Genomic DNA, 20,456 nt, shown 5'->3' on the forward strand with positions numbered 1-20,456 from the left:
ACAGCTTACGTGTAAGGTGTATATGTGCACCCACACTGTCTCGAACATAAAGCCTTCGCAAAACGTCCCAACACCTAGCAGCAGACTCCTCACCACGAATATGGACAAGCTGCTGGTCATTCAGTGTTAGTCCAATAATGCAAAGAGCTTTCTCATTGCTTCGTTTAAAGTCGTCTAACTTCTTTGCATCCTCTTCGTCATCTGGATCCCAAGCAGTAGTATCTGGTGGGTTATTTACAACAGCCCATAGTCCTTCCTTGCGCAAAAGCAAGCAGCATTTTGTGGACCAGGAAACATAGTTTGTCCCATCCAACCGGGTTATCCAGGAGATGCCTGACAACAGTTCCTGTGCCATTTTACACCAAATACAAACTCAGCTAGGAATACTGTGTGTACTAACTCTCAGTACAGGCCTGGGCCCAAAACCAGTGTTATGGAATTTGTTTGTGCAGAGGTCTCCTTGTGCTACCAAAGAGTTTGCACAGACAAGGAAGGGCACTGAGAGCAGTAAAAGTCACACAAGAATACACTGAGTTATAAAAACAAAAAGTAGTTTACTTTAAGGTGGTGTAAGAACAAAAATGCACAGTCAAAAATAAACAGTCCAAGTCATACACAATAGCAACAGTCCAAGGAGTAATCCAAACTACAAAGTCTTCTTACCGGTCCAGAGGTCAATACACAGTTCAGGTTTACAACAGTAGTAAACCAACAGCAGAGCAAAAAACAGTAACAGTAGAGATCAGTGAATTCAGAGAGAGAGAAGCTACGTTCCTAGCTTCCTCTTATGGCCATGAGAACACTTACACACCCATTGGCCAATTAACATCTTAAAGCCATAGCATTATGGTTAATATATTTTCAACCCAACATTGTAGGCTAACACCATATGCCTAACAATACTAGAACCAGAAGCCATACTTTTGACAATTCAAATTTACTGAAGGAGAAATGGACAGAGCAGGGAACTGTTCAAGGGCATAGGAAGGGAGGAAATAGTAAATGCCCCCACTGAACATCCACTGCATATTTAATTTAATTTTAATTTATTAATATTTCTATACCGCCCTTCTCCCGAAGGACTCAGGGCGGTGTACAGGGCAAGAATAAAACACAGAGTTACAAAAATTAAAAGATAATTAAATATATGCCCATAAAAACAGTTGGTACATTAATAAAAACCCCAATAAAATGATAGTAAAAAACCCCACCAATCCCCCCTCAGGCCAGGCCGGCTTGTTCGAACAGGTATGTTTTCAGATCGCGGCGAAAGGAGCGAAGATCGGGCGCCGTCCGGAGCTCAACCGGTAACTGGTTCCATAGCTCCGGGGCGCCCACAGAGAAAGATCTCCCCCTGGGGGCCACCAATCTACATTCTCTGACCGGTGGCACCCTGAGGAGTCCCTCTCTGTGGGAACGCACAGGGCGGAGGGAAGTTGACGCCGGCAGCAGGTGTTCCCTAAGGTACTCCGGACCCCTGCCATGTAGGGCTTTAAACACCATTACTAGTACCTTGAATCTCACCCCATAAACCACCCCATAAACTCTGATAAAATTCTGTGGGTATAATACTTAACAATGATGGTATGTTTCCTAACAGAAGTGGATTTTCCATTCTTTTTAGATTCCTCCCCACCCCAATTTTCCATCTCAATGTATAAATTAATCCATCCTGAGAATAATTTCAGTGAATGTCTTAAGAAACAATGATTTACCAATGGAGCAAGGGCAGATACCGCTTCACTATAAGTAGTCAACATATTAATTATGGCTCTTTTGCCTTGTAATGCCTTGTTAATCAATCAGAACTACTCTGCTATTCTGAAATCTTATCCCACTCACCAATAAGCCCTATTGAATTTAATAGCATTATCTCTGAATAACCATAGTAGATATTTACACTATTTATGAATACAAGATAAATTGAAAATAGGAAAGAGAAAAACCAAGCATCAAACAAGCATTTTTTCCCCTTCTTATTAAAAGATATGATTAAGTAGAGCCAGTTTGGTACAGTGGTCAAGGCATCTGGCTGGAAACTTCCATCTTAAGACACAAAGCCAGCTGGGTGACTTTGGGCTAGTCACTTTCTTTCAACTCTAGGAAGGAGGCAATTGCAAACCACTTATAAAAAACCTTGCCAAGAAAACTACAGGGACTTGTCTAGGACAGGGATCCCCAATCCCGATCTGTGGACCAGTACTGGGCCGCAGCATGCCAGCAACTGGTCCGCATAAACAAAACCCGATCTGCAGGATGCAGGCAGCACACAAAACCATGTCCCCTCTGGTCGGCAGAAAAACCTCTCTTCATGTAACTGGTCCCTTGTGCCAAAAGGTTGGGGACCTCTGGTCTAGGCAATCTCCTCTCTGAACTGGACACAATTGAACAGGGAAAAAATTAAGGAAAACAGAAAACTATGGGTCTCTTCCCATCAGTTTCCTGCATAAAGTTAACCTGCATAACTATAAAGCAAGCTGCTTGACAATAAAATAAATTGATTATAAGCAGTAAATGCAACTTACATATATCCTACTGTCAATGATGGAACTCCATCTATAGTTAACCATTCTTAAACGTTCAGTGGTATGTTATCTTCTACTTAAAAATCCTAAAGTTATGCTACAAAATAAAAGAGGCCTGGTAACACATTTTCTGACTAACAACTCTGATTATGAAATAAGAACTAACAAAAGCTTACACCTTTAATAAAATGTGCTATCTGGAAAAATTACTACCAGACACTTCCTGATCTTTTGCTACAATAGATTAATAGAGGTCTCTAAATGTCCCTAAAATCAAATAACAAACCAGAATAAAAAACACAAGATTTTATGGAGAAGAATGTTTACATAACTATTGTTTCTGGTGGATATATATCAAGAGGAATTTCCATGTTTTAAATTAAAATGTTAATTAACATATGAAAATTGAGGGACAGAGGTAATTTTCTGACACTCAACTTTAGCATTGGCCTTATGTATATTTTAACTTAGTGATTAGCTTTAGCCAATATGCCAGCATTAAAGAACACAAGACATATCTGAAAGATATAGTTGAGAAATTTAACTTTGATTTTTGTTTACATGAAATATTCATACTTTGGAACAATCCTTATTTGAAAATTACAAATAAATAGTATTTTAACAGCATGGCAAAAGAAAATGGCATTAGTATTCTATTCAAAATTTTTATCAGTTTTTTCCAAGCATTCAATGTTCTGTAATTATTGTATGGTGTTTTAGAAGACTTAATCTACATTTTATTTTTATAAACAGTTGCAGAGTATTAGTAATATAGATTAAAATTTACAAGAACTTTAGAATAAAGACTTTAAATATCATATTTTAACCAATCAATAGTCTTATGTTTTGAAGAATAATAAATAAATTTATTAAGGTGCTGATTCATCAAAAATTCTTTTTGTTTAGTAAGACACTTCATAGATGTTTAAGAAGGGATGGGTTGACCTCTTTATGTTGGAAATACAATCTTTGAGGAGACATTGATCTATGTAATCCAGGTCTGTTCTATGTTTATATCATTTTGACTTAATATTTACATGGTTGGTAAAAAAAAAAAATTGGAAAGAGACATAAAGTTTAAATATATTTATTTGGTGTTGAATTATATACTAACATATGTTATTTATTAATGCATGCCAAATACTGGATTGATTGAGCATGCAGTGTAACTAAACTGATAGTTCTGCTCTGTTGGAAAGAAAAATGTTACTCCAGATTTTCAGTCCTGGATTTTTTGCCTTTCAAATGACTCATACTCAACATAATGAAAAAAATAGAACAATATCATCCTGTGTGGTTGAGTTAGAACTTGTTCAAAAAATAATTTCAAAGTTAATTTTATACAGTTACTCTCTATATTTTTTTCTCTTCTGTTTCCTTTCTTCCTTCCAATTTCCTTCTTTCCTTCCTTCCTGCCTGCCTCCCTCCCTCCTTCCCTCCATACAAGTACACAAACTCAGAAAGTAAAGATCTGTTTATTCCAAGAAGTGCTGGCTATGTTAAGTTTTGCAAACAGATGACCAATGTGGCATAGCATTCTTAAGAACCTAAGGGATATTATGTAGAATAAATCCAACTTGAATGACATGAAATCAAGGTCTCAAATTATAAGTAGGCAGATCGATCAACACATTGTTTTTAAGAAGCAATACCATCCTAACAGTGAAGAAAAACAAATGCTACAGGAGCAGCTTTTTATATGTGATGGCTTGATTTGTGATCAGCTTTCAAGCAAATACACCATCATCTGAACAAATCACTGTTATTATTGGCTAACAGTCAAATTCGTTTCAACATCAAAATACATTTCAGTAACAGAGAATATTATTTACTTCCTCTCTTCAAAATGACTTTATAAGTACTTCTCTAAAAGATACTTAAAGTCCCTTATTTATGAACTTAAAAAACAATTAGTTCTTTCCTTCAAGCTATCCAGTGTTGCTTATTGTAAAAAAATAATCCTATCATTTAGCAGTAGCAGCAAAAGAAAAGTATCTCTTCCTTTCTTAATTTATTCCCTACAGTATACTGTGAGTCTGAATGAGTTATACATACAGACTAGTGAGAAAGAACATACTACTAAGTCTTTGGCTGCCAAATATTTGACTCATAAAAGAACTTGTGTTGGTTGTGCTGAAGCTTTTGGCAAATCTCCATTGGTAATTTGAATTCTTAGGAGTAATTGTGAAGACAGTATCTTACTTCCTGATTGTACTTCTTATTTTTAAGCAATATTTTTCTCTCTCTCTGATACTTTATTTAAGACTGATTTCTTGCCGAGACTTCCCACCAGTGAAATGTAGACTACTTTTTTCTTCTGTCTTTCACTTGAACCTATGAAATATACTTTCTTACAATCCCCAATCTTGCAACATATTTTTAGTTATTACAAAGGATCATCCCAGAGAGATTCACAAGAATGGTTTCTATTTTTTTAAAGAGGGGAACACAACTAATAATGTACATGATGTTATCTTACTATCCCTAAATTTTCTTCTGAAGTTTCACTGCCTCCAAACTTAATAAGAATAATAATCTATAGCTGTTATTTGTCAATTGTACAAATGCTTTTATGATCCTTACAATGATGAAAATATTTTGTAAATTCTAGTCATTGATTAGGAATTAGAAACTAGAATGACAGACAAAATGAATCTACAAACATTTTGGCCAAAAAGCAGATTTGGAATTATTTCTTGCAGGAATTATTTTAAGTACTTATTCACAAAAATGGCTGCCATGCATAAAAAACCAGTTACAAAGCTAGCTTATCACATTTATACATATACAATCTTAACCTGTTCTTCCACTTCCCAATAGGAACTATTTACTGAAATCAAATATTCTGTCCTGAAGATAGCACACTTAGAAACAAATATATTGATAAATAAAATATCAGAGTACTTATAAGATTTTATACTAAAATTTAAGAAATGTAATGATGAAAGCAGGAATATTAGGGTTACATAGATCATCAACTGCCATATTCTAAAAGCTCAATAATTAATTTTTGTGACATAACAGGAAGGAAGGAAGGAAGGAAGGAAGGAAGGAAGGAAGGAAGGAAGGAAGGAAGGAAAAGTTAAATAGTACACAGTAGTGTTAGGTATATTCTGGATGATGCTGCCTATTTAATGATCATATATTTAGTGACTGTTCAAAGTTACAAAAGCTTTTTAAAAAGTGATCTATGACTGCTCCAAACACTGACCACCACAACGTCCCATAGTAACGTGATTGGGATCTGGGTGCTTGACAACTGCCATACATTTATGACAGTCCCAGCATTCTACAGCCACATGATTGCCATTTGGGACCTTCCTAGCCAGCTTCTGACAAGCAAAGTCAAAGGGAAAGCCAGGAGGAGGTCGCAAATTGGAGTCATATGATGTCTCACGTAATGACTGTGGGTAACTTTGTTTAATGACTAAGGCAAAAAAAAAAGTTTGTAAAATCAGGTGTGGTCACATGATGCCTCATTTAATAATTGCACTGTTAACAATAAATTTTCCAGTCAAAGCTTAGCTGTGCAATACATGTCTTTGTCCTTTTCTTCAGAAAAAAATATTTCTTTAAATATTAGAGAAGGACACTAAGCATCATTGTTCTTGTTGCCTTCAAAAAATAAGGTAAGTAATGCAATGTGACAGTAGTTCTTAAAGGAGAATATAAGTGACCTACATAATCAGTTCATATCCAAATGCAATTCTTTCCAGTGCTAGATCAGCAGGTATTGCCTTTTTAAGAATTCATGCCAAATATAACATCATCCTCTACAGACACCGTATCATTCTCATCAATCAAAATAGAGCTGGAAGGGACCTTGAAGATCTTCTAGTCCAACCCCCTGCTCAAGCAGGAGGCCCTATACCATTTCAGATAGGTGGTTGTCCAGTCTTTTCTTAAAAACCTAGAACTTCTGAGGGCAAGCTGTTCCAGTGGTTGTCTTTACTGTTTGGAAGTTTCTCCTTAATTCGTTTGCTTCTCTCCTTGATTAGTGTCCATCCATTGTTTCTTCTGGCGCTTTGGAAAATAAGCTGATCTTCTTTGTGGCAGCCCCCTGAATACTGGACTATTGCTATCATGCCACCCCTAGTCCCTCTTTTCTCTAGACTGGCCATACCCAATTCCTGAAAGCATTCTTCAAATGTTTTTGTCTCCAGGCCCTTAATCATCATAGATGCTCTTTTTGCATTTTTTCCAAAATCTCAACATCTTTTTTGTAATGTGGTGACCAAAACTGGATGCAGTATTCCAGGTCTGGTCTTACTAAGAATTTATAAAGTGGTACTAGTACTTCACATGATTTTGATTCTATGCCTCTGTTTAAACAACCAAGGATTGTATTAGCTTTTTTGGCTGCTGTTGCACACTGCTGGCTCATGTTTAAGTGATTGTCCACTAGGACTCCAAGTCCCTCTCACAGTCACTGTTTTTGAACCAGGTTTTGCCGAATCTGTACTTGTACCTTTGGTTTTTCCTGCCTTGCTTTTCTCCACATTAAAATTCATGTTGTTGGATAGGGCCAATTGTTCAAGTCTGTCAAGATCTGTTTGGATCCTGAGCTTGTCTTCTGGGGTGTTGGCTGTTCCTGCCAGCTTAGTGTCATCTGCAAATTTGATGGTTCCCCTTCTATTCTCTCATCTAAGTCATTTATGAAGACACTGAAGAGTACTGAGCCCAAGATGGACCTTTCTAGTATCCACTGCTTCCTTCCTTCCATGTACATGTAGTACCATTAAGGACAACTTGTTGAGTATGTTTTGTCAGCCAGTTATAAATCCATCTGATGGTGATGCTGTCTATCCCACATTTTTCTAGTTTACCAAGAAGTAGATTGTGGTCTACTTTGTCCAATGCCTTGCTGAAGTAAGTGTACTATGTCCATAGCATTTCACTGGGCTACTAATTTAGTCAAAGAATGAAATAAGATTAGTTTGGCATTACCTATTTTTAACAAACTCGTTATAACTTATAACTTTATTTGTTTCTAGATATTTACAGATCTGCTTTTTGATTATTTTTTCTAGTATCTTCCCAGGTATTAATGTTAGGCTGATTGGTCTGTAGTTTCCTGGATCTGGTTTTTTTTCCTACTTTCTTTTCTTGAAGGTGGGAACCATATCAGCTCTTTTCAAATCCTCATTATGATTAATACCATATCCCCCCTATTGCTGCCTTTTATTGAGGAATCATTGTAACTGCTCAAGATACATTCTGTAAATAGTTGCCGCCATACAGTAAATATAGTACAGACCTCCTACAGACATATTGGATCATTGCAGAATTCATTCTGGTAGGTTAACTTGGTAGCGGAAACATAATTTGCATCCTTTATGAACAGAATAAAAATAGCATCTAGTGCTGATGTAATAATAATATTTAAAGGTGCTAAAAATGCACGATCATTATGGGGTATTTTGATCATCATTATGGTGGAGTTTATTCCTCCTTATGAAAGTTGATAATGAGAAAATATACAAAGGCACAAAACTTATCAGCCAATTTGAGCATGTTTTAAAAAAAATAAAAACTAGGATATAATTTTTTAAAAATATATGTATACTTAGAATTGGTGCAGAAATATAAAAATGCAGATAACTAGGACCATTGATATCTCAATCACACTCTTGTAAATTAGCTTGTTACTGATTTAATTATTAAACCACCTGACTGCAGACTTCAAACCTAGCAAAGTGTCTAAGATGAGACAGGCAAGATAGTTATTATAATTTCCTAAGGCTATTAACAATTCATCATCTTAGTCCAAGTGTAGTTATTAAGCTTTCCCTACAAAAGCAAACCAAGCTACCTTTCCAGAAGCCACAGCTACTAAGTGGGAAATTCTACTATTACTGTCATAAAAAATAATATTGTTAATTATTTTCAAGTAAGGAATTGTTATTTTAATTTTTTTGCAATATTTCACGGTTTGACCTATTGAAAGAAATACATTCTTGGGCATTATGGAATTCAAATGCAAGCATCTTCTAGATTATATTTTTATTTTTATTTTAATTCCATTTATATCCCGCCCTTCTCCGAAGACTCAGGGCGGCTTACAAGCTTAGCAGTATGTGGCTTATATGTGGCTTCCAAGTAGTTTTTCCTTAATGACTACTAAAACCCCACAACACATTTATATTTTCATAAATGTTGTAGTATTACACTATTTTATTGCATTATTTTAGCCACATTTTTAATCTCTTAAAAGAATTAAAGTACAGTTACAATATTTGATGCTGGATACATCAATTTACTTTAAGATTAAAAATTATAATTTAGCCTAAAGAACTGGCTCTGCCAGTTAGCTTGGGGCTCCAATGGGGAGGGGAGAACTTCACATTGGGGGTTATTGACAGATTTATAACAGATGCCATCTCCCCCTTGCTCATCCAGTCTCTCCCTTGCATCTTTCATTTAGGGTTGAATATTTATATTTTTATATTATTGTGTTTGTATTATGTATAGGTTTTGTACAATTCTATCCTTGTAATATTGTAAACCACTCAGAGTTACCCTGTGGTAAGATGGGCAGCCAAAAAAAATAATTAAGTAATTTTGTTCTGGTCATGATTTTTTTATAAAGCATATCCCTTGAGTATCAAATATAGTCAACCAACGTTGCTTATTCTTAAAAAAACTAAATGAGGAAATAAATACAATTAATTTTATATTTGGAAATAGAGTTATACCTTGGTATTTGACTGCTTTAAAATTCATCAAATTTGGTACTCAACGAGTTTTGAAGCAAAAATCTTGCTCTGGTATTTATCTTTCTCCTGGTACTCTATGTGCAGGGTAGAACTTCCTGGCATCGGCTACCTCATGACTTGTTACACTTTCCATCCAAAATAAAGAGTCACATGGTTAAATCACGTGGCTTGCTTGGTACCTGTTGCTCCTAGTACTCATCGCACCTTCCAGAATGAATCCTGGATAAGTACCAAGGTACTACTGTATGTATCATTAAATCAAGTTTATAGCTGATTTATACTTTTCTAGAATTTGGCTTGAATTATTTTTCCTGTTTAAATTAGCTAAGTATGACAGTTTTCACAGTGTCCTAGTCTATTGGTTCACTATTTAAAATGATATGCAAAGTGCCAGTTAAGAAAAAAATATGTTCCATTACTACCGTATAAATCAGAACCTTAAACCTAGTCCCACAGTAAAATCATGTTAGGAATGAAATTAAAACAATTTATTTCCAATTAAAAAGTTTAGATGAAGATATATTTAGTCTTCTATAACATAGCACCAAAGTAATAATTCAATTTAGTAAATTCTTTAAAAAAAATCTGAAGCATTCCTTTTCTTTTCTTTTAAGAAGCTTATGCGGTTAAGCAGTATCATATGTCACTCTTTCAAGTTATTCATTATATTATCAGTATAATTTGAGAAGTTTTGTCAAAAAAAATAGCAAGTTTAAAATTTCTTTACATTTGACGTTAGGAGATAGTGCATTTATCTTTATCTTGTTTATGCCAAACCAATTCCCCAGATTTGTAAATGCACAATCAGAATAGGAGATAAGTAAGAAGGGTGATAGACTACTCTTTTTACCAACAACAGGAGGAGGGAATCTATAAGCACAGATCAGGCGTTATCTTTTATCAATAAGTAAAAGTCTTCTCAGCTGAATATATCTGAGCACAGAAGGAAAACAGATGAAATGTCATTCTTGCAAGTATGAAGAACATTATAAAATAGCACACTGTTGCCCTCCAGACCTTTAACAAGAGATGTTTCTTAATTCTGTGGGGGTCAAATGTTTAGTTTACTCAGCAAAAGTAACAGTATTAAAAGCCATTGCTCTTCTGTGTCACCATAATTCTTTCCCACATATTCTGATTTTCTGTGAAAATCACAAAGGTGAACACTGAAGCCAAAATTAGACAGCTATCTCATTTAAAGTATTTTAAAACTGCTTATGTGACCTTTAAAAAAATAATCTTAAAGTGTCAGTCTAGTTTATGAATCTGATGAAGATATACATACAAAGAAGACAAGTGGAAGGGCAGAGTCTAAAACATTTTGCAAACCTAGCTAATGCACTCTGATAATGTTTCATACTCCATTCCACAGAATCAAGCTTTGCTGTATCTTTTCTAACCAAAATACATTAGGATTTATTATCAATGGAGTGCATTGTACACTTTTAAAATGCCCTTTCTGTTTCAATTCACACAGGCTATTACTACTGCATTCATATCAGGAGCACCAAAGCGTTTCCGGGTTGAAAGGATTGAATGGTGACATCACTGTTGCCTGGTTGGGGGCTCCTTTCATATCCCTGTTAAGGTGTCCACCAAAGTGATAACCATCTCTCTACTTGTGGTCGCCTGCTTTCAAATTGCTGGGTCGGCAAGAGCTGGAGCGTTGACCAGAGTTCACTCCAGCCCGCAGCAGTAAACGGGTCTCAAATGCAAGCCTGTCAGTTGTCAGCCCAGTGTCCTAACTTCGTGAGCTACCATATTCTTTTTACACTGGCTATTAAATCACTAGTAATAAAATACTATTCAAACAGAAAGAAGAAAACATCTGTAAAAATCCATTTGAATAATTCTCAATATTTCAGACCATATCCTCCAAAATATGTGGCCATAATAACTGTTCAGTACTATTTATAAGTAGTTCACATATGAGGGGAATTTTTTGAAAATCAATATTGAAAAATACATTTTTGTGTGGCTTCTAATTTGTCAAACATAATTATCCTTCAAATTCATTTTAGTGTCTAGACTTTTTGCTAACAATTTTCAATTTATTTTTCAAGCTGTAGCTTGAATTTTTATTCATTATTTTAAGGAAATCTATATTTATATGAAACTGCAGTTGACTGACGTTATCTTCCAAATCTCCAATTCCCAAACAATTATCCCAAAGCTCTCAGGTCACTTAAAACAAAATATTTAAGTAGCTAACATGCAATTATAAATTTGCCTATGCACACAAGAGATTAATCAAATTTGCAACAAATCCAGTAACAACCATCTATGCTACTTATATGTTTTACTGCAATATTGCAGATGCCAAAATAATTTGAATATTAATGTATTGATTGCAAATTTTATAATTCTTTTTGTAAGAGTATCTATGCATACCTTATAACATATGTAAAATCCATTAAACCTTATATCAAAATACCACCAACGTGATAGTTTAGCAAGATTTTAGAATAAAATCTAACCCCATCCTTCAAAAACAACAGAAACAAAAAATATTATTTGTAAAATTATGGCTAGATTCAGACTCATAATAACAAGAAATTCTTTTACAAGCAGAAACAAAACAAAACCAAGCATACTATTTAATTATTTTTCAGCAATATTTCTTTTAAATCAAATGCAATATTACATTTGAGAGATGGAAGAAAACATCTTACCTTCTTCAGTTTCATGCCATACAATCCCTTCCAAATTTACACTGGTTCCAGGTTCACATGGTCCAAGGCATTCAGGTTCTGTTACTATTCCAACATCACAAGTATTCACTCCCACTGAACGAGTCCGTACCAAAAGTTGCTCCACCGGGGCTGCAATGTTGGATGAAGATGGTGAAAAATAGGAAGGTAGAATCTGAGTTGTCAAATTACTGGAAATAGGAGGCGGAGGTGCAGGCACTGTAAAGAGGGGGTCAACCTACAAGTAAAAAGGAAAAAAAATATTTTTAAAGTAAAAGGAAATACTGATATTAAAAATGTATAGATAAATAAACATATTAATCCCATATAATAATACCGCAAGATGGATGAAAAAATACCTTTCTTTAGAAAGAAACTCATTCTTTTAATTTCCTGGCATAAGAACAGCAGAATATAACAATCTTATTAAATTAAGCCAAGGTTCAACTAGTTCAACATTTTGTCACGATAGTGCCCAACCAGATGCCAATGGCAAGCAATGACTATTTCATTTTTATTATACCAATTTTCCATCTGTCAATTACAAAAGGCCACACTGCTTAGATCTGTATATACACTATGCCAATAGTTTACAACATTCTAGATTCCTGGGAAGAACTGAATGCATGTGCAGACCGATACTAGCTAAAGAATTGGCAGTGAAGACTTTGCATTGTTAACAGATGATATTATTTATTAATAATTGGAAACAATTACAAAACACCAGGATTTGCAGATAGAAATTGAACCCACATGGAAAAAGAAATATGTTATTATACCAACTGTGACTGAAGCCCGCAGAGTGATACCTAAAGAACTTCGACATCTGGAAATATTGAATTTATCAGATCTGAAAACCCTAATTTAATAAAAACCCACCCTGCTTAGAATTGCCTATATTATTAGATGCTAGCTTAATAATTTGAACAAATGCAATCAAGGCCAGAATTGAAAAATTGTCAAATGATTCAAAGTGCAGATTGTGCAAAGAAGCAGAAGAAACAGTAGATCATATTTTCAGCTTGTTCAAAAAGATTCACACAAAATACTTATAAATGACATAACACAATGGGGTCTAACAAAGTCTGAAAGACAGTTGGGTAAAATGAGTATTGATAGACTGAGCTTTAAAAGCTGAGTTTTGAAGACATCTTTATCTGGCAACATCACCTGGCAAAGTCCTAGAATGGTGGAGGTGATCAGAGCAATAGCGTGTTGTTGAAGGTGTATTTCCTGCAGTACAAAATTGTGCGCAGATTTGCTATGCTATGTTGTGTCCAGACCTTGGGGAACAAGGAACTCTTACAAAGAGGAGTGCTTCTCCAATAATGAAGTGTGCGTCTCCCATAAATAATATGGTAAAAAGTAATTTATAGAAACCTATACTCAATCGGTTGTCACCCGGGTCAACAACCACCATTCTAGGTGTAATAGTTCTTGGACATTTTGGCAATAAGTGAGCTATAGAACTCAGGACAAATGACTGCGTAATCAGGGTCAGCAGATGTAGGACTACTAGAAGAAAATGTTCATACCCATCTCAAATATACAAAGATTGATAAAGAAACAATGACCTGCTATTACAAATCAAGTCTAAAGATAAAGCATCAGTTCTGGAAAGAACAACGTATAGAATCAGAAAGAAACGAACAGAAGCTAGCAGACCAAAGTTTATTTATAATACAAAATATTCACAGAAGTTGAATTAGAATTACAAGAGCAAAGAAATCAATGGAACCCTCATCTGAAGTAGCTCATACCACAGAGGTGAACCAGGAAAGCTAGCAGTAGAGGAAGCCAGTATAGTTATTGAATTGTTATCGTTCCAAAATCAGGCACCCTCTCTTCTGCCTTCTCCTCAGAAAGAACAAAGCCTTCTAAGTAAAAAACAAGAGGAACAGAAACAATGAATAACTGAGCATCTGGGACAGTACAAAACAAAAAATAACACAAATAACATTGCCTTCATTGAAACCTTACAAAAAAAAAAAGACTGCGGTTAACCTTTCCAGTGCATCAAGTATTCAATATGTTTCCCTCTGGGACTAGATTCCAGCAACATATTTACCCCTTATACACTTCCTCTTTCCTGATGAAAGAGATCAATAGCCTCTCTTCCTGATGCCAGCTTTTTTGTGTTTGCTGATTTTTGGTATAACTCAAAGATGCATGGCTCAAGTAGTATTGCAGGGGATATGGGACTGGGCAACTCAGACTCCGGCTTACATAAGAGGGAACCTGGAAATTTGTTTGGGAAGCTGGAACCTATGAGATGTAAAAATAAAAGGATAAATATTGTGTCTACCTGATTTGCTGAGGAGTGAGAAATTAAGTGTTTTGGAGAACTTCTAAATTCTTATGGTCTGTATGAACTTGCACAGAAAAGGCTACCCTTTTCAGGAGGTGTCACTAATTGGTGAAAGGCATTTCTTTACAGCCAGCAACTCTTCATTGAAAATATCATAGTTCTTTTCTGCTGGGAGGAACGGTCTGGAATAAAAGGCCCATGGTAGTAAATCTGTCACCCTTGAGTAGAACTGCATCTATGACTGCATCTGAAGTGTCCGTCGGCACAAAAATGGGGCAGAAGGCATTGGGATGCTGAAAGGGTTGAGAGGAAAAGAATTATTTTCACTCTAAAAAGGCCACTTTTTTTTCTGTCAACCAAAGGAGTATTGCCAAGCATTTTTTAGGAGCTGGGACAGCGGTTTTACAGTGGATATAGAAAATCTGCACACCTGTTAAAATGCCAGGTTTTTGAGATGTACAAAAATCAGAGCAAGATAAATCACTTCAGAATGTTTTTCCACCTTTAACATTGTACAAATTCAATTGAAAAACAAACTACAATTGTTTAGTGGTGAAAAAAATAACAAAAAACTAGAATAATGTGGCAGTGTAAGTGTACATACCCTCTTATAAGTATATCGTCAGCAAAATTAGGGCCAAGTTGCCATTGGTTGCACTGCTACTGTTGAGGCAAATTCTATTTCAGGTGTCACATTATGTAAATTAGCCATCTGTATATCCATTTGCTGCTGGTTTCGCAATAATGCTGCTGCCAGGTGCTAGGCAGATAATAGATTTCTTTAAGGATTGGGGTTACTCCTAAAATTTCTTTCTTTGGAAGACTGCATGAGACTTGAAAGATTAACGCTGGCCTTAACAGGTAGGCCAGACAGGAAACACAACAAGATAAACCAGTTCTACTTTATGGTAATGCTATGTTAACAGAATCTTGCAAGTCTGAAAGTATAATTATCCTGTGGTCACCTTAGTGAAAATCTCTTCTGAGCCTACTGCTCTGCCCACTATATAGCTGCAGGTTATGCTGCCTCTTATCTGACTGTTCCTTAGACCAGGGGTGTCAAACTGCCGGCCTGCAGGCCGGACGCATCATGAAGAAACTGCGCCCACCCCATTGCCGGCAATGGGGAAAAAGGTCCGTGACGTCGCGAGTTTGACATGTCTGCCTTAGACTGTTCATCTTTGTCCCGTCTTCCAAAGTCTTTCCCACATACCACTACAAGATGATTTATAAAGCATGACTTTTAAAAGGGATCTTATAAAATAATGTATTTCCTTATATAATAAAGGATAGTGGAGATATACATTTATAAATGAGCTACTTTAGAAATTCATTGGTTTATTGTGACTTGAAAACTGACACAAAAAGATACTTTTTTGCAGAAAAATCTTTTAATTATAGTAAGAGAATATTAACAATTCTCCAAAAACTCAATGAAATTTTGTTCTGAAGAGATAACAGGGATACAATATGGTAAGGTTGCCAGACGTCTACTGGGGAATAAGGATTTCTACTCACTATAATGCATTTTTAAAAATGAGAAATGCCACTAGATCAACTGCTGTATATAGGTAAGATACAATCTTTTATTCAATTTGATGCATCTAATGGTGACTGTTGCAAAACCAAGTTGGTCTCTATAATAGTTGCACAATGGCAAATACCATAAAACACTGGATGTTTTTAAGAAGAGACTGGACAACCATTTGTCTGAAATGGTATAGGGTTTCCTGCCTGAGCAGGAAGTTGGACAAGAAGACTTCCAAGATCCTTTCCAACACTACTACTATTACTACTACAACAACAACTACTACTACTACTGTTGTTGTTTTTATTATTATTATCTATTTGTGCAGTGACAACTGGATTTCAGGTCATTTAAGAAACAATTTCCAAATGACTAAACATAGAGTGGCAGATGAGCAAACAAGTCTGACTGAAGTCATCATATGATTTACACCAGTTTCTCTTTTTTATGTGCTTTAATAATGTTTTAAAGGCATATGGAATTATTTTTTTTTAATTTTTATGTATATTAAATATTTTCTAAAACAGTGGTGCTTGTTTCCTAGTAAGAGAAATTATTATTACAGATGGATTCCCTTTCCTATTCAGCCAGAAAACAGAAATTTAAAATATATGTAATCACACAGTGAAAGTACATTTTTTATCACATTTTGAGATTTCTGAGTTTCACACTGCACAGAGAGAAGAACACTAGCAGTCTTTAAACAGCCTTATCCAGAAAGGTAACATCCAGTTACATTAGACTTCATTTCCCATAATTGATACAGATAGTATAGCCACCTGGCATTATGGATGCTGAGGTCCAATATAGCTCTAACATTCCAAAGTCAGAAAGATGGTTGAAGATTTTTCCCTTTCTCTTTATTTCAAATGTAGCTATTAGCTGCTAAAATGCATAGATGAGAAAACACAAGGAAAAACACAAAGGCTACAATATAGTGCTTAATCAGAACTCAAAGTAACAGTTTAGACCAGGGGTGTCAAACTGTTGGCCCGCGGGCCGGAGCGTCATGGAGAAACCGCGCCCATCCCATTGCCGGCAATGGGAAAAAGTTCCGATACGTCACACGACGTCACATGACGTCGCAAGTTTGACATGTCTGGTTTAGACAATTTTGTCAAAGTTACATTAATCTCCTCATAGTCTCAGAAAGGGACTGAACAAGTAGAATTTTATATATAAACAAATATAATGCAAAAAGAAACTGAATATAATCCAGATCGTATACTAGAATTCTACCCATAAGCTTGCATTCCAAATATATGGCTAATTGACTGAAATACAATTTTGAATCCCCACATTTGACATCTGCCTAATAAAAATAAAAAGCATGATTTAAGCATAGACGCTCCTGCTGCCATTAGACTTTAAGATGTTGGCAGCATTAAACAAACAAAAAAAGCTTCTCAAGAAGAAGCCAAATATGCAGGCAAATGTAAAAGCAGCTGACCTCAAAAACAGATGTTCTTTGCAAATCAGTCATCAGTTAAGTAAGGATAAATAAAGCAATATTTATCTTTCAACTAAGTTCAAGATACAGAGCCAGAGTTTGCACTACATGGGTTTTGGCTATTGTAGAGTCTCCGGGTAACAGAGTTCTTCTAGTTTTAATTTCATGCTTTTGGAATAAAGATAATGCAGTTTATTTCTGTACTTTCCTCAGTATTATCTCCAGATGTACCATACTTTAGTATCAACTTAACTTATGTGTCCCATAGAATTTGATCAAAAAATATTTTAAAATAATTCATATATGCCATTTTAAATTGCTTAATAGAAAATTAAATTTAGAAATAAAAGCAGAACATCCATGAAATGAAATACAGATAGTTCTAGACTTATGACCAAATTTTACTGAGACAGTTGTTAAGTGAATTTTGCCCCATTTTATGACCTTTTTGGCCACAGTTGTTAAGTGAACCAATGAAGTTGTTAAATTAGTAACAAAGTTTGTTAAGTAAATCTGGCATCCTCATTAACGTTGGTTGTCAGAAGTTTGCAAAAGATGATCATATGACACTGGGATACTGCAACCATCATAAATATGAGTCAGTTGCCAAGCATCTGAATTTCTTTCACAAGATTATGTGGAGGTTGCAACGGTCATAAGTTTGAAAAATGGTTATAAGTCACTTTTTTCAGTACCACTGTAACTTCAAATGGTTCCTAAATCAGACATGTCAAACTCACAACGTCACGTGACATTGCACGATGTATCATGACTTTTTCCCCGTTGCTGGCAATGGGGTGGGTGCAGTTTCAGCGTGACACATCCAGCCTGTGGGCCAGCAGTTTGACATGCCTGCCCTAAATGAACAATTGCAAGTCAAGAACTACATGTATCATATGACACTGCACTTAACAACCAAATGGGATTTGTTTAACAACTGCATAAGAACTTCCATGTTAAATTAGTGCAGTTACATGACATTGCAATTTAAGACTTGTTACTTAGTGACAGAGTTGCCTGTCCCAATTACAGTTGTTAAACAAGGATTATTTGTATTTCCTACAAAGTTACCTTCCTCTTTCTAAATCAGTAATTGCAAAATTAATCAAAAATTAATTTGTTTTTGCTGTGTGACTGTTCTCAAGGAGATTTGTGGGAAACCTTCAGAAGATGACAGAGGTGAGCAATTAGAGACAAAACAGCAAAATCAGGAAGACAGCCATCTTGCATGGGGCATGGAGAAGGAAAGGTATATAAGTCCAACATTTGGTGAACAATGTGAAAAGATAAGGAAAAGTAACATAAAGAACAAATGACACTGCAGGTCCTCATTGATATTTTCGTAGGTTTATTCCCAAGTGTTAGGGCATAGTGGGCATTGGTGTTGCCATTTATCACAGAACAGGTTTCACTGAAGGGAAAAAAAATAAACCAAATGGAAGACAGGTTATGCTACCATAATATTTTCCTCTGCTCCTCTCACCTGATTGCATGATTTTTTGGCAATGAATATCTGCCTATAAATAGATCAAGCACTAGAGTAAGAGCTCTTCACATCACACACACACAAACACACACACATTTTAAAAAATCTCAACCAAACAAAAACAAAGACTGGAAAATGAATGTTGCTATGTCTAGTCAAAATTGTTGTTTTATATACATACATACTCACTCTACCATTTCTTCACCAGCCCTAAAATTAAGCTGTGGATGTGATAATTGGTCTCTGATGCACTAAAAACTCCTCTGAATTACAGTCCAGGAGCAATAAAATCCCACAATAGAATCCAGTGACCAAAACAGTTTCTGTTTTTAAAACACACTCCCTTCCTACTACATTGGTATAAATACAGATGTACAAATACTAGGGATTTTCTTTTTGCAAGTGTGGGAAAACTACATTTAACAAAAATGCAATAAAAAAGATCCAGGGACATTTGGTCATGCATTCTACACAGCACAAACATCTAATTCAGAATTAGAATATTATTCTAATGACAACAACCCCTTATCATACTTTTAAGCATTTTATTTTTCAGTACATGCCTTAAGGGTTACTTACACTCCAAATCTTGTATCCTTTCATAAATTTTGTTCCAAAAACCAAACAAAAAAGTCTTTGACCTTCAGTAGAAAGTGCATATATGAACAGTGCTTGAGCTCAGCAATCGAAAAAGCTAACTTCCAGCAAGCTTTTACTCAGCACTAGTCAAGCTAGCTGAATTCTCACTTTGTATCACATCTAGTACCATTTATATTTGTTGTTGTTGTTAGCTGCGAAGTCGTGTCCGACTCATCGCGACCCTATGGACAACGTTCCTCCAGGCCTTCCTGTCCTCTACCATCTTCTGGAGTCCATTTAAGCTCACACCTACTGCTTCAGTGACTCCATCCTGCCACCTCATTCTCTGTCGTCCCCTTCTTCTATTGCCCTCAATCTTTCCCAGCATTAGGCTCTTCTCCAGTGAATCCTTCCTTCTCATTAGGTGGCCAAAGTATTTGAGTTTCAACTTCATGATCTGGCCTTCTAAAGAGCAGTCAGGGTTGATCTCCTCTAGGACTGACCGGTTTGATTGCCTTGCAGTCCAAGGGACTCACACATACGCAAAACGGGAGGAACCTGCACGGTGGCAGCGACGGATCTCCCTGGTGATGGGTGATGGGTTGCGGCACCGCCTTCAGCCCGGGCGCCGCTGGAGCCACCCCCGGGACCTCCAAACTGCCGCCCATTTGGAGAGGTGCACGCGCAGCTCTCCAAACCTTCCCACTCTCTGAATGGGCGGCGGCACCACCCGAAGGCGGCATGTGTGCAAACTGGCCGTGGCAGCTTTCCAAATGGGCAGCGGCGCGCACGTAGCTGTCCAAACCTTTGAAGAGGTGCGTGCGCACCTCCACCCGAACGGGCGGCGGCGCCTCCCATTTGTAAACCTGCCGCCGCCAGTTTGGAAAGCTGCCGCAGCCAGTTTGCAGACATGCCGCCTTCGGAGGAGGGCAGTAGCTCTGCAAATGGGCTGCAGCAGAATTCCAAACCGGCGGCGCCACTGCCCGTTCCGAGAGGTGCCTCCCGTTTGTAAACCTGCCGCTGCCAGTTTGGAAAGCTGCCGCGGTCAGTTTGCAGACCTGCTGCCTTCGGAGGAAGGCGGTAGCTCTTTCAATGGGCCACAGCAGCTTTCCAAGCGGGCGGCACCACCGCCCGTTCTGAGAGGTGTGAGCGCAGCTCTCCAAACCTTTGGAGA

General features: G+C 36.5%; 1 protein-coding gene across 2 annotated transcripts in view; it reads right to left on the reverse strand.

The window, feature by feature from the left end:
• Window positions 1-20,456, reverse strand: part of ZNF608 (zinc finger protein 608) — a 136,933-nt gene that overhangs the window by 55,973 nt on the left and 60,504 nt on the right. For both annotated transcript variants that reach the window (XM_081321317.1, XM_081321318.1), the window contains exon 3: window positions 11,914-12,169. In XM_081321317.1, the coding sequence (XP_081177443.1) occupies window positions 11,914-12,169 (256 nt within the window). The remainder of the gene's footprint in view (window positions 1-11,913; window positions 12,170-20,456) is intronic.

Source organism: Vipera berus (genome assembly GCF_964194415.1).
Source record: "Vipera berus genome assembly, chromosome: 2".
NCBI lineage: Eukaryota > Metazoa > Chordata > Lepidosauria > Squamata > Viperidae > Vipera > Vipera berus.